We start from the raw sequence: 14,824 nt of genomic DNA on the forward strand, positions 1-14,824 counted from the left end.
GCCGGCGGCGCGCGCGGGCGGCGGACTTTGGCGACATTCCCCGGCGGTGACAGGCGGGGCGGGGCGGCGGCGCGGCGGCCTCAATCCGGGGCGGGCGGGCGCCGAGCGCCGCGCGGGCGGGCCGGCTGCGGGACGAGCGGGCCGGCCGGGGATGCTGCTCGGAGCGCCGCGGTCCTCGGGCCAGTGAGCGCCGCGCGCCGCCGCAGCCATGACGGTGGAGTTCGAGGAGTGCATCAAGGACTCGCCGCGCTTCAGGTGCGCCCCCGGAGGCGGCGCGGCCCTTTGTGGTCGGCGGGGGTCGCCACCCCCTCGGGGCGCCCGGGGCCGCCGTGGGTGGGCGCAGAGAGGGGGGTGTCGTTACGGCCTTTGTGGCGGGCGCGGGAGCCGGTGATGGGAGCTGGAGGACCCCGCCTCGGACAAAGCCCGCAGTCCGGGGCCCAAAGGCCTTGAACAAAAGATGCCCCTTGTGCTGGTCACCTCGCGCGGAGGTTGTTCTCGTGGGGGTGGGGTGTCGGCCGGCATAGACACGTCTCCGTGGGAGCGTCCGCCCCGGCATTGTGTCTGCACCTTCGTGCCGGCTACCTGCACGGGGCTGAGAATCCCCTGGTCCTGCAGTCCAGCTCTGGCTGGGGCTGTCTGGGTGCGTGGAGCGCCTGTCCTGGGGAGAAGTGCACGGGGGTCAGGCAAGTGGAGCCACGTTTTCAGCCTGGGGCCAGCTGCTTGGCAGGGGTGACCTAGGGGCCTGGAGGGGTGGGCGTTTGGGGTAGGGGTTCTGCACTGTGCCCAGCACCGCGTTGGTCTCTTTGGTCCTTCCCAGGAGCGCAGGCATGTTCACCCCTGGGCACCTGGAGCCCCTTCTGTGTGGCAGGTGCATGTGTGGGAGCTCCGCTCCTCTGGCCCCCCCGGAGGTGCAGACCCTGGGCGAGAGTGTGGGTGGGCTGCCCCCCAACCCCGGCTGATATGCTTGCTGCGTGCACGTGTGCCTGTCCCTCCCTAACGCTCTCGTGGGTACCTACTGGTGCTATGCGTTTATCCTGCACACATGAGCTTTGGCACACAACACACGTTAGTCTGTTCCTGTGTATCCCGACACTAGGCCTACGTGTGCTTGCACCTGCGTGTGTCTTGCCTGTAGGCACACATGTCTGTGTGTACCCTGTGTCACTATGTCCAGGTACGTTTGCTTGCACATGAGCACATGTGTGTTTGCTCATACGTGTGTGTGCCTGCTGAGTCTTGGGTGTGCCGGCAGACCTGCGTGTGCGTGCACTGGTGAGCCTCAGCATTGGTGCCCTTAGCCCTGCGTCCCTTGCCTTGCACAACCATCACACAGAGGAGAAAAGGCTTGGGGACGCTAGGGATGAGGGGCCAGAGGTTGGCCCAGGGAGGGGCCCCAGCGCAGAGGGTTTGGGGGTGATTCTCTGCACTGTCCCATCTGCTGTTGCTGACTGATTGAGGGGGGGTGTGAGCAACTCCGGCACCCACAATCCTGGGCTTGCACCACTGCCCACTGTCCTCCAGGACCCAGGCTAGGGGGGGAAGGTGTAGCCGGGGCCTCAGCTGTGGCCTTGGTCCTGACTGACGCACCCTGGTCTCACCTTGACCCGTTCCTCAGATGCCCCGTGGTCCTTCTTCCCGAGTGGTCGGATTGGGGGCATCGGCACCCCACTCACCTCCAGGCCTTCTCTCCTATACTAGCCTGGTCTGTCTGTGGCCCATGGGGGCGCAGTGCCTGCCTGTGTTTTGCCTTGCTCCCTCTGGCGGTAGGGGCTACCCCAGGAAAGTGCCCATCTGGGCCCAGGATCGGGGCTGAGGAGATTCATCTGAATGACTCTTGGGCCACAGAAGCCACACTGTGTGGGTTTCGGGGTTGGGCTGAGATTCAACAGGGGTTTGAGGTTCTCCTGGGGTCCCACTGTCTCCTCACCCTGTCACTGCAGGGTAACTTGGGACTTCCTGGGGGCAGGCCTGGAGAGAGCCACAGTGGGGCTGGGGGGCAGGCTGTGCTCAGTGATGTGGGGCCAGGTGGCCCCAGCTCTGGGAAGAGGGACCATGCCCGCATGCCTGTGGCCTGGGGAGAGCCCCACAGCCCTGGGGTGCATGGGGGAGAGTCCAGACCCTTCCAGACAGGCCGGGAGGTGCCCCCTCCCCTGGGTGGGGCTTCAGGCGCTGAGTCATGGCTTTGGTGGGGAAGCCTGCCTCACCCTCCTCCTTGTCATCCAAGCTGCTGAAGAAATCCTGGAGGGAGGGCGGAAGAGGAGGCCTTGGGTCCTTGGAGGCTGGGGCTCCCCTGATGGGGTGCGGGTTCTTGGCTCTCTGCAGAACACCCTCCTTGCCCCCGTGAACACATTCATCAGCATCCGGTGTGGCCCCACCCTCGTCGGGGGGGCCCCCTCCTTGCCGAGTGCAGCAGCTCTCTGCAGCTGCTGGGTTGCGGGGGCGCTGGGGTTGCCCGGGGTCCAGCAGCGTCTGCTCCCAGGGGGTGGTCTATCCCTTCTCTGGAGCTCAGAGTTCCCTTAGCCCTGTTGGAACAAACATGTGTCCAGTCGCGGAGAGTGGTGGGAATGTCCAGTCCCTGGCTGGAGCGCCTGCTTCCCTCCCAACAGCTCCAAATTGTGGGCCCGCGGAACGGTACGCCTCCTGTGAGGGACAGTCCCTGACCAGAACCCTGACCCGGTTCCCAGGCCTGGGAACCCCTGGACCGCAGCGCCCCCCGCGGGCCAAGGGGGCAGTGAGGGCCCCTATAACTGGATGGCCTTGCCCCCACCCACGACCTGTCCCTGGAGGCCTGCCTCTCACTCCTGGGCCCCCACTGTCACCCCTGGCCCTCGTGCCCTGTTGTCCTTCATCCCCAGGAGGCCAGATGGGCCCAGTTCACCAGCTGATCGGGTTGGGGGGGCGGTGGGGTGGGTGGTGCTGGGATCCTGGCCCTCTTTCCCTATTTCCTGTTCCCAGAACAGGGGAGGGGGTCACGTGCCTGATCCGTCTGCCTGGCCTTCCGGGGATTCTCCCGACTGTGGCTTCTCTGGTGATGTCATTCATTAACTCTTCCCTCCCTGCAGCAGCCCCATTGTCAGGCTGCTGTGGTGGGCGGGGGCTGCCCTGAAGCTTGTCCCACCGCTCCCTTTGGGCAAACTGTGCTGTTTGGTATTCTGAGGTTGGAGGAGCCAGGAGGCACCCGTTCTGCTGCTGCCCGAACTGACGAGAGCTGCTGGCCACTGCCTATGGGCCCTGAGACCGGTCCGCCCCAGGGTCCGAGGGCCCATGATGGGGCTGAGGTGCCCTTGGAGAAGGGCAGTGGCTGGGCTAGGAGAGTGGCCAGCCAGTGGCATCCCCTCCCTCTATCCCCGGGGGCTTGTCTGACTTCTCCCTGGGGCCACAGCAGCCAGACCCCAGATGGGGACATTACAACTGGCCAGGCCCCTTCCTGCTGGGGTGGTGGTGGGCACTGGGTGGCTTTGGAGTCAGCTGGGCCAGGGTCCAGCCTCACCCTCTTCCCAGGGGCGCGTCTGCCTTTCCCAGCTTCCATTTCCTGCTCGTCTGGGGAGCATGGGACAGCGGGCCGGCCGACAGAAGCAGGTAGCCGGAAGCTAAGCAATCCCTTCCTACCGCACGCACATTGTCCCAAGGAGGCGAGGGGCACAGGGCACAGAAACCCCTGCCTGACCTGAGCCTTGGCCCCTGCGTTGGCGGCTGGGCCTGCAGCCACCCTCGTTCCCGTTGCAGGGCTACCATTGACGAGGTGGAGACGGACGTGGTGGAGATGGAGGGCAAACTGGACAAGGTGAAGGTCCCGGGGTACTTCTCTGCCCCCGCGCCGGGTCCTGACTCGTTCCTGCACAGACACGCGTGTGTGCGAGAGTGTGTGTGTGTGTGTGTGTGTGTGCACGGGGCGTGCCCCTCTGTGTGCGGTGTACAGGGCCTGGGGCTGTCCCTGTTTCTCCCACTGTGGCCTACCACTGTACCTGTCCCAGGACACCCATGCTGCTTGCCTGTGTGAGTCTCCCATGAAGTGCGGGTAGGCCTTGGTGTGCCCCTCCCACCATCTGTGGGGCGAGAGGGTGCTGAGGGTGCTTCCCAGGGACAGGGTTGGGGGAGGAGAAGAGGGAGAAAGGAGGGGCAGCATCCCTGAGCTCCCTCACTGGCTGATCCTGCCAGCCCCCAGCTCCCGCCCTGGGTTCCCCTGCTCTGGCCTTCTGCTCTGGAGCCCCTCACTGTCCTCCCAGCTAAAGTGGGTCAAAGAGAGGGCTGACTCGTCAGGCACAGCTGTGTCCCAGGAGCAGAATTCCGGCCGCCCCTGGGCGGTTCCCACCTCTGTGGCCTGGCTTCTTAGAGGAGGTGAGGGTTGCCCCGGGAGGCAGCGCGAACGTGGCCCCTTCCATCCCCCATAGCTGGTCAAACTGTGCAGTGGCATGATCGAGGCCGGCAAGGCCTACGTCACCACCAACAGGCTCTTCCTGAGTGGCGTTCGAGACCTGTCCCAGCAGTGCCAGGGCGACGCCGTCATCTCGGTGAGGGGGCAGCTGAGCTCTGACCTCTGGATGGGTGGGCACAAGCTGGCAGCTGCTTGACTGGGAGCCCTGGGCATCTGCGCTGGGCCACGGGGGCGCGTAGCTCCGAGACCTGGGGGCAAGGGTGCCAGCCGCCCCTGGGAACACCGCCGTTTCATCTGAGCTGGGGTATCCCCTCCCCCATCACCCCCAGGAATGCCTGCAGAGGTTTGGAGACAGCCTCCAGGAGATGGTCAACTACCACATGGTAAGCCCTGGCCGTGGGAGGGGGGGCCTGCCAAGGGCAGGTCCCTCTGGCTTCCAACGCAGGCAGCCCCCCCACCAGCTCCCCGCAGGCCCCGCCCAGCCTGGAACTGCTCTTGGCTGGCTCATGGGGAGCTGAGCTGGCCACTGCTGGGAAACCGCGTTCCTGTTCCTCCGGTCTCTGGGGGTGGGGGGTGTCCCTGAGGGGCTCTGCTATGTCCCAGGTTAGGGCCAGACAAAGGGGAGGTACTTGGATTCTGGGGGTGGGAGCAGGGAGCGACAGAGCCCGGGTCTGAGGCCAGTGGGGTCTTCGGGTGGGGGATACTCAGAGGCTCATCCAGGACCCCCCGTTGTTCCGGCCAGGCCGTAGATGTGCCTCCCTGGGTGACCTCGAGCCCCTCAGGGCCCCTAGCAGGGACACACAGAGTAGGGCCTGAGGCCCATGTGGGTGGTCAGACCCTGGCTTGGGAACCAGAGTCCCAGACTAAACAAGGAGCCCCACCCCCGCAGGGGAAGTTTAGAAATAAAGCAGCTCAGGATAGCTCATTCTCCCCAGTCCGTCTGTCTGTCTGTTCCTAGTTAGGGCCCAGCCCTCCTCCCCGTGATGGGGGCATCTAATTCTGGGCCAAATCTGCGCTTAGGGATGCCCTTCCAGCTCCTGACAACCACCCTCCCCTGTTCCCTAGGTCAAGTCCCTTGAGAGCTCTGGGCTCTGACCTGATCCTTTCTCCTGTAGGCCTGGCTATGCTTGAGATGGCCTCTAGGGCCGGGAGGTGGTGGGTGTCAGCCAGCGGCCTGTGTGTGCTTGCATGTCTAAGTCGGCATGAGGTGGTGCCGTAGGAGGGGGACCCGTCTGGGAGAGCTTTGGTCTCTAGCCTGGCTGCTAGCCAGTAGGGGAGATGGGCAGGTGGTCACAGCTGTGGCCTCCGGGCACCAACCCAGGCCTGGGGCCACACCCACTCCCCTGGACCCTGGGAGGCTGGCTCCATGGGGGCAACCAGCTGGGGCCCAGGCAGGGCTGGGCAGGGCTTTCCCTGGTCTTCACTTGGAGGGACAGGGGCTTGGCCCCTGGAGCTGTGGAAGAGTAGACCCTGATACCGCCTCCCTCCCTCCCTCGGCCCCCAGATCCTGTTCGACCAGGCCCAGAGGTCTGTGCGGCAGCAGCTCCACAATTTTGTCAAAGAGTGAGTGGCCCTCAGACCCCCGAGGGAGGCCTGGCCTCGATGGGCCCTGGGAGGGGTTGGTGGTGACGCCTGTGATGGAGTGGCGAGCAGACACAGCTATGCTTGATTTGGGGGGGTCTTGGGGCCTGCCTAGGAGAGGCCTTGGCCCAGGGCCTCAAGACTCTAGGTGGAGGACTTAGCAGGAACAGAGGCTTGGAGGTGGGACCAGGCTGCGGGCAAGGAAACTGCCTGGAGCACACAGGGTAGCCCTGGGGGCCTTGGGCAAAGGGTGAGGGTCAGGGTGGGCTATAGACGGAATTAGGGTGGCGGTGGAAGGGGTGTGGGCTGGGTGGACGTCTGAGCTCGTGTGCAGTTGGGGTGTTTGTGGTACCCTGAATGATGCTGAGTTGAATCTGAGTGTGAGTGTGAGGTCCAGGGTGGGGCAGGGGGTCTCCCTAGACCGGACTGATTCTGGGAGTGAGGTGGTGAAGGGCAGGGGGAAGGGGGACTGGGAGAAGAGGAGGAGGGGGAAGAGGGGGAAAGGAAGGGGGAGAAGCAGGAAATGGAGGAGGAAAAAAAGTAGGGGGGCAGGGAGTAAGAAGAGGGGGAGGAAGAGGAAGGGAAAGAGGTGGAAGAGGGAGGAGGAGGAAGAGGGATGGGGAGGGGGGAATGAGAAAGAAGAGAAGGGGAAGGGAAGAGGGAGGAGGAGGAAGAAGAAGGAGGAGGAGGGGAATGAGGAAGAGAGGAGGGGGAGGGGGAGGAAGAGGGAAGAGGAGGAGGGAGAGGAAAAGAAAAGGGGGTGAGCCAGGGCTGGGGGGCGGGGCTGCTGGGACATAGCCATAGGGAAGGGAGGGCAGCTCATTAAGGTGGAGAGGCAACGCGGCCCCTCCCAAGACCCCGACCTGACACCTGCTGGTCCCCAGGGACGTGCGGAAGTTCAAGGAGACCAAGAAGCAGTTTGACAAAGTTCGAGAGGACATGGAACTGTCCCTTGTGAGGAATGCCCAGGCCCCACGGCACCGTCCCCATGAGGTAGAGGAGGCCACAGGTGCCTTGACCCTCACCCGGAAGTGCTTCCGTCACCTGGCCCTGGATTACGTGCTCCAGGTCAGCCGCTGGCGAGGAGTAGTCAGGCCTGGAGGGGGTGGGAAGCTGCTCCTGTGTTTCTGCAGACAGAGCTGGCGTTCAGAGCGGCCCCTCTGGCTCCAGAAAACCTCCGGTGCCAGCTCTCAGGAAGGAACATGGTCATGAGGGGTGCCCAGGCAGAGGCACAGCAGTGGGGTGGGTGCAGACCACAGGCGTAGGCGGAGGCCTTGAAGATCTTGCTGACGGGGGCTTGGGCAGCCGAGGAACAGGCGTAAGAACTTCTGTCTTCGCTCACAGGAGGAACCGAAGTCCTGACTAGGGGAAGGACGCCATGGCCTTGGGAGGGTGAGGCTGGCCCAAGGGTGGGGAGCTGGAGATGAGCTGCAGGTCTCAGGGGACCATATGCAGCCTGAGAGGACTCTGTGGTAAGGGACAGGTCACGAGCTACCTCAGCTCCAACACCCTTCACCTATCCACCGTCCCCTTGCAGATCAACGTCCTCCAGGCCAAGAAGAAGTTTGAAATCTTGGATTCTGTAAGTGATTGGTGAGGGGGCGGGGTGGGGGGTTTGGCCATAAGGACAGGCCTGTGAGGTGTATGGGATGTGAGTACACCAGGTGGGCCCTCTGGTCGTGGCTACTGAGGGCTGCCCCCCCCCGGCCATCCCCCACCCCCAGATGCTGTCCTTCATGCACGCCCAGTACAGCTTCTTCCAGCAAGGCTATAGCCTGCTGCACCAGCTGGACCCCTACATGAAGAAGCTGGCGGCCGAGGTGAGCCTGCAGGCTGTGGTGGGGCCCAAGCCCGGGGTCTTGGAGGCAGAGTGCTCACCCCACTCCCTGGGTCCCCTCCCCCACAGCTAGACCAGCTGGTGATCGACTCAGCCGTGGAAAAGCGGGACATGGAGCGGAAGCACGCTGCCATCCAGCAGCGGGTGAGGCCCTGCAGCCCCTGACCTCCCTGCACAAACGCGGGGTGGGGGGGTGGGCAAGAGACCACTACCCCCTTATTCCCTCTCTAGGCCGCCCATTCTGTGGGGGCTGACACTGCTTCTCTTTGAAATGTGCACCCAGAGGGAGAGGTCTCCATCCTTTGGAGCCTCAACATAGCCTAGCGGGAGGGACAGCCCTGGGACAGTCCCTTAGAGGTCGGCCCTGGGGGACAGAGGGAGACTAGGAGTGGCCTGGAGGCCTCAATTGCTGACTCCTACCCAGACAGCCCCAGGGTAGAGGTGGGCTGCAGCTGGGTGTGGCTATTTCCAGATCCCTGGGAGCCTGGCAGCGGGTGGGCGGCGGACAGTCACTCACGGGCTCTCTCTCCCTCTTCACACCCCCTCCTGCTCCCGGACCTCTCAGACGCTGCTGCAGGTGAGTGGGCTCCTGCCCAGGGTGCGGAGTGAGGGAAGAGGAGGCCCAGGCAGGGCGGGCCTCTGCCCTCCCCCACCCCTGGGAGCTTCAGCACCAAGGACACCTCCAGGCCTCAGCGTCCCCGGCACCTGCGAGCTCTGTGCTGTCCGCGGTGGCTGGCACCAGCAGGACTTGGGCTGAGCTGGACAGCATCCCCCTCGGGGAACGGGAAGGGCAGCAGCTGTCCCTTTCTGCCCCTGTTCAGCCAGGGGAGCAGGTGGCTGAGGCTCCTCTCCTACCGCCGGACACACAGGACAACACTCAGTGTCTCCTCACGCCCTGTGAATGGAGCTCTGTGGGGCTGGCTGGAACAGGCCAGCTGGCAGCATGAATGGGGGACGAAGGGTGGGGGCAGGCAGCTTCCTTCCTGATCCCAGAGCCTGCTGTCCCTACAGGGCTGGGGGTGTGGGGTGGGGGATGGAGCTCTGGGGGCCCCCAGCTGTAGTGTGAGGTGTCTGCCCCCCCCATGGGGTTTCAGGGCAACGGTCTCTGCTGGGGTCAGGAAGAGGCTGTGGAGAGCAGCGCCTCACCTCAGCGCTGGCTCAGGGGAGCCTGGCAGGGCGACAGTGTCCTCACAAGCAGGGGTGGATACTCACCGGAGGCTGGGCCCCGACCGCCCCCAGGACTTCTCCTATGATGAACCCAAAGTGGAGTTTGATGTGGATGCGCCCAGTGGTGTGGTGATGGAGGGCTACCTCTTCAAGAGGGCCAGCAATGCCTTCAAGACATGGAACCGGTGAGGGAGGGGCCTTCTCAGGGGGTCTGTGGGGCCGACCCGGGGCTGGCCCTGCCTGACCCACTCCTGGCCCATCCACCCACCCAGGCGCTGGTTCTCCATCCAGAACAGCCAGCTGGTCTACCAGAAGAAGGTCAAGGTGCGCTGCAGGGCTGCTGGGGCTGGGTCAGTGGTGGCTGGCCCCTCCCCGCCGGGACCCCGGGGTGGGCTCAGGACACAGAACCTCAACAGTCAGGACACAGAGACCGCTTGGGTCTCAGTCTGTGTCTGTAGAGCGGAGCGGTAAGTGCGCGGCTGGGGCGGGGCACAAGGGCCATGGTGCGGCTGCCTGCAGGACGCGCTGACCGTGGTGGTGGATGACCTGCGCCTGTGCTCCGTGAAGCCATGTGAGGATATCGAGCGGCGGTTCTGCTTCGAGGTCGTGTCACCCACCAAGTAAGGAGGCGGAGGCACGCCCCGGGGCAGCAGGGAGGGAGCCCGAGCCGCCGCGCCTGACGGTCCCCGCCCCCAGGAGCTGCCTGCTGCAGGCTGACTCGGAGAAGCTGCGGCAGGCCTGGGTCCGGGCCGTGCAAGCCAGCATCGCATCCGCCTACCGGGAGAGCCCCGACAGCTGCTACAGTGAGGTGGGGGCCCCTGAGCGCCCTCCCCGTGTGTGAGCGCGGCTGCGTGTGGCAGGGAGCCGGCCCCACATGTGGGATGGGAGTGGGACTCCGTGTATGGACGGGTGTGTGCGTCGTGTGAGTGTAAGTGTGCACACGCCCACGGCACATAGGCTGAGGCTTCCGCTGTCCTCCCCCGAGCTGGCACCTCTGGCTGGGGATGGGGAGGGAGGCCGGAGCTTCTGAGGGCTGAGCAGCCCCTCACGCACCCCCAGAGGCTGGACCGCACGGCGTCTCCCTCCACGAGCAGCATCGACTCCGCTACGGACTCTCGGGAGCGCAGCGTCAAGGGTGAGAGCCTGTTGCAGCGTGTGCAGAATGTCGCTGGCAATGGCCAGTGTGGGGACTGCGGACAGCCTGACCCCCGCTGGGCCAGCATCAACCTGGGTGTGCTGCTCTGCATCGAGTGCTCAGGCATCCACAGGTGGGCCTGCTGGGGGGGTGGGGCATAGGTGCTGGGGTAGAGCCACACCCTGCCTCACCCCTGCCTCCTCCCTGTCCAGGAGCCTGGGTGTCCACTGCTCCAAGGTGCGGTCCCTGACTCTGGACTCGTGGGAGCCGGAGCTGCTGAAGGTGTGTATGAGGCCATCCAGGCTGCCACACTCCCAGAGCCAGTTCTACAAGCTGGTGGGGGTCAGGGGCTGGCCTGTGAGCCAGGGCTGATGCCTGCACACCGTGTCTCCTGCTAGCTGATGTGTGAGCTTGGAAACAGCACTGTGAACCAGATCTATGAGGCTCAGTGCGAGGGGCCGGGCAGCAGGAAGCCCACAGCCAGCAGCTCCAGGTGAGGTGGGGGGGCAGTAGAGACAGGGCCAAAGGAGCCCCCGCGCATGAGTGTGGCCTCATGTGCACCCCTGGTCCAGGCAGGACAAGGAGGCCTGGATCAAGGACAAGTATGTAGAAAAGAAGTTCCTGCGGAAGGTGCCCTCAGCACCAGCCCGGGAGGCCCCTCGGCCCTGGCGGGCGCAGAAGTGCCACCGCCACCACAGCTCACCCCGAGCCCCCGCTGCACGCCGCAAGGTCCGCCTGGAGCCTGTCCTGCCCTCCGTGGCTGCCCTGTCCTCAGGTACCCGCAGGCTGAAGCCTCAGCTCGCTCAGCCGTGCAGGGGTGGGAGGTAGGCTCCAGCGGGGCCATGAGCCACCAAACCTCAGGCCCCAGGAACATCAAGGTGGAGTAGGGCAGGGGGGAGGCAGAGGCTCCCAGCAGGACTTGGGCACCCTCCTTTGCCTTGTGCCTCAGTTTACCCATCTCCCTGCCTCAGGTGCTGTGGAGCGCAAGTTTCGGAGGGATTCTCTCTTCTGCCCAGATGAGCTGGACTCCCTCTTCTCCTACTTTGATGCAGGGGCTGCTGCAGCTGGTCCACGTAGTAAGTGCTGTGAGGGCCCTTGTCCCCTGCGGCCCAGTCCCCTTGGCTCTGTCGGGGCAGCAGAGCAGGGACTGGGCGTGGCTCCCCGTAAGGTGGGTGAATGTGGACAGCCATAGCCACTCGCTTGGAGACTGGGGGACAGGTGTCCCTTGCGGGAAGGACTGGGTGGGTGCTGGGGAGAACTTGGGGGTCAAGCAGGGCTAAGGCTGAGATAGTATCTGGAGGGTCTGGGGTTACTCAGCCAGAGCTGGAGGCTGAGGCCGTGATCTGCAACAGTGTATATGCGAGTTGCGTGTGTGGTTTGCACACTGGAGTGAGGGCGTGTGTGTGTGCATGTGGGTGTAAAAGGGGTCTGTGGCTGAATGTGCATATATGCGGTGGATGTGTCCGTGTGCACTGAGGGCCCCATGTGCGCACGTGTGTGTGTGTGTGTGTGTGTGTGCACGTGCACCTGCATGCCGGGAGCTGACAGCTGTGGTGGAGACCGAATGTGGGACACAATTGTGCATCTCTCCCAGCTCCTCTTGGAGCTGGGGTCCAAATGCTACAAGCATGGCTCCCGACCTAGGGGTTCCTGCTAATGATTTATGGGTACCCAGTGGTCCAGGGTACCCCCTAGAGCCTTTCTGGGCAATGTGGGCAGAAGGCGTGGACCCAGGCCAAGAACTGACAGGGCTGGGGGCGGTGACTGGGATGGCCTCCGGCAGCAGAGGGCGATGCCTCACCAGTCCTGCTTCTGGGGCCGCCCTGGGGAAACCACCAGAGATTTCACTGGATGTCGTGGGGGAGGGGTGGGCCGGAGGTGTCCCGGAGGCCTCCCGGTGAAGGCCTTGTGGCTGCTCAGTGGGCTGGCCACATGCACTTGCCACAGACTCAGTGGAAGCCCCCACTGCTCAGGAGTGTGTCACCCCATCAGTCCTGCTGGGGCTGGCCTCCCACAGCGGGGGCTTCCCCTGGGGCTGTGCTCTGGTGTGAGATCCTCTGGCTCCTTTGAGCTGTTTTCTCCCCCTACCCCTATCCTAGGCAGGGCTCCCCTCTGCTCCTGGGGCCTGATCGTGTCCCTGGGGCCATCCCTGGAGGATGGATGTGAGCTCTAGCCTTCCCACAGGGCTCTGGGTGGAGTCAGGGACTCTAAGGCCCCCCATCTGTCCCTGGACCCTGCAGGTCTGAGCAGCGACAGTGGCCTAGGAGGCAGCTCTGATGGCAGCTCGGACGTGCTGGCCTTCAGCGCAGGCTCCGTGGTGGACAGCGTCACGGAGGAGGGTGGGTGCGCACCTCCCTGCCACCGCCGCCGCCCAGCCCCGCCCTCCCACAACCCCGATCCAGGCTCTGTCATGTGGCGGCTCATGACCTAACCCCTCCCCGTAGAGGGTGCAGAGTCCGAGGAGTCCAGCGGTGATGCGGATGGAGAGGCTGAGGCCTGGGGCCTGGCAGACGTGCGTGAGCTGCACCCTGGGCTTCTGGCACACCGTGCTGCGCGCACTGGAGACCTCCCCGCACTGGCCACGGCGCTGGCGCACGGGGCGGAGGTCAACTGGGCCGACGCGGAGGACGAGGGCAAGACGCCATTGGTGCAGGCGGTGTTAGGGGTGAGCGGGCGTGGGGATGGCGGGGGGCTGCATGGGACACAGGTGCATCTTCAGAGCTCTCTTTCGTATGGCGCCAACACAGGGACCCCTGGTACCCTCCTGGAAGTCAGCAAGGGGCCATTTCCAGGTGAGTCTGAACTGTCCTTGGTCCCCAGGGCTCCTTGATTGTCTGTGAATTCCTTCTGCAAAACGGAGCAGATGTGAACCAAAGAGACAGCCGGGGCCGGGCGCCCCTGCACCACGCCACACTCCTGGGACGCACGGGGTGAGTCTCCGTCGCCCCTCCTGCCCGCGGTGGGGGCCGGGCCAGGGGGTCGCCTTGGCCTGCCCCGGTCCAGCCCCAACTTGTCCCCTCCCGCCTCCAGTCAGGTCTGCCTGTTCTTGAAGCGGGGAGCTGACCAGCATGCCTTGGACCACGAGCAGCAGGACCCGCTGAGCATCGCGATCCAGGAGGCCAACGCGGACATCGTCACGCTGTGAGCGCGAGCGGGGCCTGGGGCGGGGCCGGAGGGGAACCCCGTAGTGGGGGCGGGGGGCGCGGCTCATCCTGCGCCTCCCCCAGGCTCCGTCTGGCGCGCATGGCCGAGGAGATGCGAGAGGCCGAGGCGCCCCCGGGCCAGCCCGGCCCCCTGGCGGGGAGCAGCCCCACGGAGCTCCAGTACCGCAGGTGCATCCAGGAGTTCATCAGCCTCCACCTGGAGGAGAGCTAGGGCGGGCGACCGGCTCTGGGCCGCCCCGTCCCCGCCCGCTCCGCCTGTGGTGGCCGCCGGCTCGTTTCCTGAGAGCCCCAGTGCCTGGGCAGCCCTGGAGCCCGGGCTGCCTGCTCTGCCCTCCTCGGAGCTGTCCCGGCCCTGGGGCTGGGAGAGACTCCAACACTGAGTCTTAAGAAGCCCACATTTCCCCTTGGGAGATGCTGTGTCACCTGGTGCCCGTCACCACACCTGGGGACCCTGCGCCTTCAGGTGACCCCTTTCTTGGGCACCTGGGTTGCTTATGTCACAAGCCGCTCTGAAGGCCCGGTGTCACCTTCTGCCCCTCGGACGCCCCTCCCTCCCGGGGGCCTGTGTCACTCTGTGCCCCTCCGTCCGTCCTAGGACCTGCGCCACTTCCTGTTCCTCTCTGCCTTCAGGGCCGGTGTCACCTCGTGCCCCCACCTTTACTGCCGTAGAACACTGACCTGCTAGTTGGGTCCCTCCTACACCCCCAGAGCCCCTCCGCTAGGCCCTACGGTTGGTGGCTGGCCACCAGCGCCTTGTGAGGGCTGAAGGGGCAGCCCATCCAGGGAATCAACCCGTGTACCTCACTTAGTGACCGGCGTCCAGGCTGGGCTTCTCGGGTGCTGGGGGGAGGGCTGTGGCCTGGGGCCTCAGCCCTGGCTGGACGCAGGCGTCCCAAGGCCATGTAGCTGGCCACGCAGGCCCCAGTGCTGGGTGGCCAGAGACCTGTCCCTTGGCCCCGAGCCGGTGCATAAAGGACTTTGGCACTTTCCACCTCCGCATCCGACATTCTTTATCACAGACTGAGCGGGTTTTCTACAACGACCTCTTTCTCGCTTTTCTTGCGTCTTTTCTCCGTGGACTCTTGAGGATGACTTTGACGCACCTGGCCCTGCCGGCTGCAGGGGGAGGCTCCTGCCGCTCTGCCCCGTCCCTCTCCGGCCTCAGCCCTCTAGCTGGGCCCTGGGGTGGCCTCAGCGGTCCCTCAGCTCACTCCCCAGGGCCCACCAGCTTGTTTGCTCTGCAGTCCCCCTTCCAGGAGCCCTGGGGCAGTGGCTGGGCCTCTCCCCAACTTGCGGCCTTGGTGTGGCCAAGGCCAGTTGTCTGGTCACTATGCAAAAGCTGTCCAGGGAGGCTCTGTGCGCGGCAAGGTGGGTGCTACCCAGCCCCCCAACTCTCTTGCCTGTTGGCTGTGAGCCCTAAAGAGCAGAATTAGCCCCCCTTCTTTCTCCCTGCTTGCGCTCTACCCCGACCTCCCCCCAGGACCTGCGTCAGGGCCTCGGGCTGGCAGGACCCGCCCCTGCTCCAGATCACAGTTGATAATAAACTGCTGTCATTGGCTCACCTG

At 65.0% G+C, this 14,824-nt stretch overlaps 1 protein-coding gene across 3 annotated transcripts; it reads left to right on the plus strand.

Moving 5' to 3' along the window:
- The first annotated feature begins 58 nt into the window (after window positions 1–58).
- On the plus strand, window positions 59–14,817 carry ACAP3 (ArfGAP with coiled-coil, ankyrin repeat and PH domains 3). Of its 3 annotated transcripts, none has more exons than XM_047724387.1 (25): window positions 59–255; window positions 3,727–3,784; window positions 4,392–4,511; window positions 4,705–4,758; window positions 5,880–5,938; window positions 6,841–7,024; window positions 7,494–7,538; window positions 7,681–7,776; window positions 7,863–7,937; window positions 8,359–8,370; window positions 9,033–9,145; window positions 9,233–9,284; window positions 9,480–9,580; window positions 9,657–9,768; window positions 10,020–10,228; window positions 10,308–10,377; window positions 10,494–10,588; window positions 10,668–10,870; window positions 11,067–11,171; window positions 12,336–12,434; window positions 12,540–12,760; window positions 12,916–13,025; window positions 13,126–13,236; window positions 13,323–13,519; window positions 13,584–14,817. In XM_047724387.1, exons 1-24 carry the CDS (start codon window positions 209–211, stop codon window positions 13,468–13,470), a joined length of 2,499 nt encoding a protein of 832 aa, XP_047580343.1. In that variant the 5' UTR covers window positions 59–208; the 3' UTR covers window positions 13,471–13,519; window positions 13,584–14,817. The 3 variants fall into 3 exon arrangements, with proteins under 3 accessions (XP_047580343.1, XP_047580344.1, XP_047580342.1); XM_047724388.1 differs by having other exon boundaries at window positions 13,323–13,507; window positions 13,571–14,817; XM_047724386.1 differs by having other exon boundaries at window positions 13,323–14,817.
- The last annotated feature ends 7 nt before the right edge of the window (window positions 14,818–14,824 follow it).

Source organism: Lutra lutra, chromosome 4 (assembly GCF_902655055.1).
Source record: "Lutra lutra chromosome 4, mLutLut1.2, whole genome shotgun sequence".
NCBI lineage: Eukaryota > Metazoa > Chordata > Mammalia > Carnivora > Mustelidae > Lutra > Lutra lutra.

Excerpts from the sequence above, each read along its gene's own strand:
- ACAP3 (XM_047724386.1), top strand. The coding sequence starts at position 209 with ATGACGGTGGAGTTCGAGGAGTGCATCAAGGACTCGCCGCGCTTCAG. Across the intron at positions 7,539-7,680 it reads AGTTTGAAATCTTGGATTCT|ATGCTGTCCTTCATGCACGC; the intron begins GTAAGTGATTGG and ends CCCCACCCCCAG. Across the intron at positions 9,769-10,019 it reads CCGACAGCTGCTACAGTGAG|AGGCTGGACCGCACGGCGTC; the intron begins GTGGGGGCCCCT and ends ACGCACCCCCAG.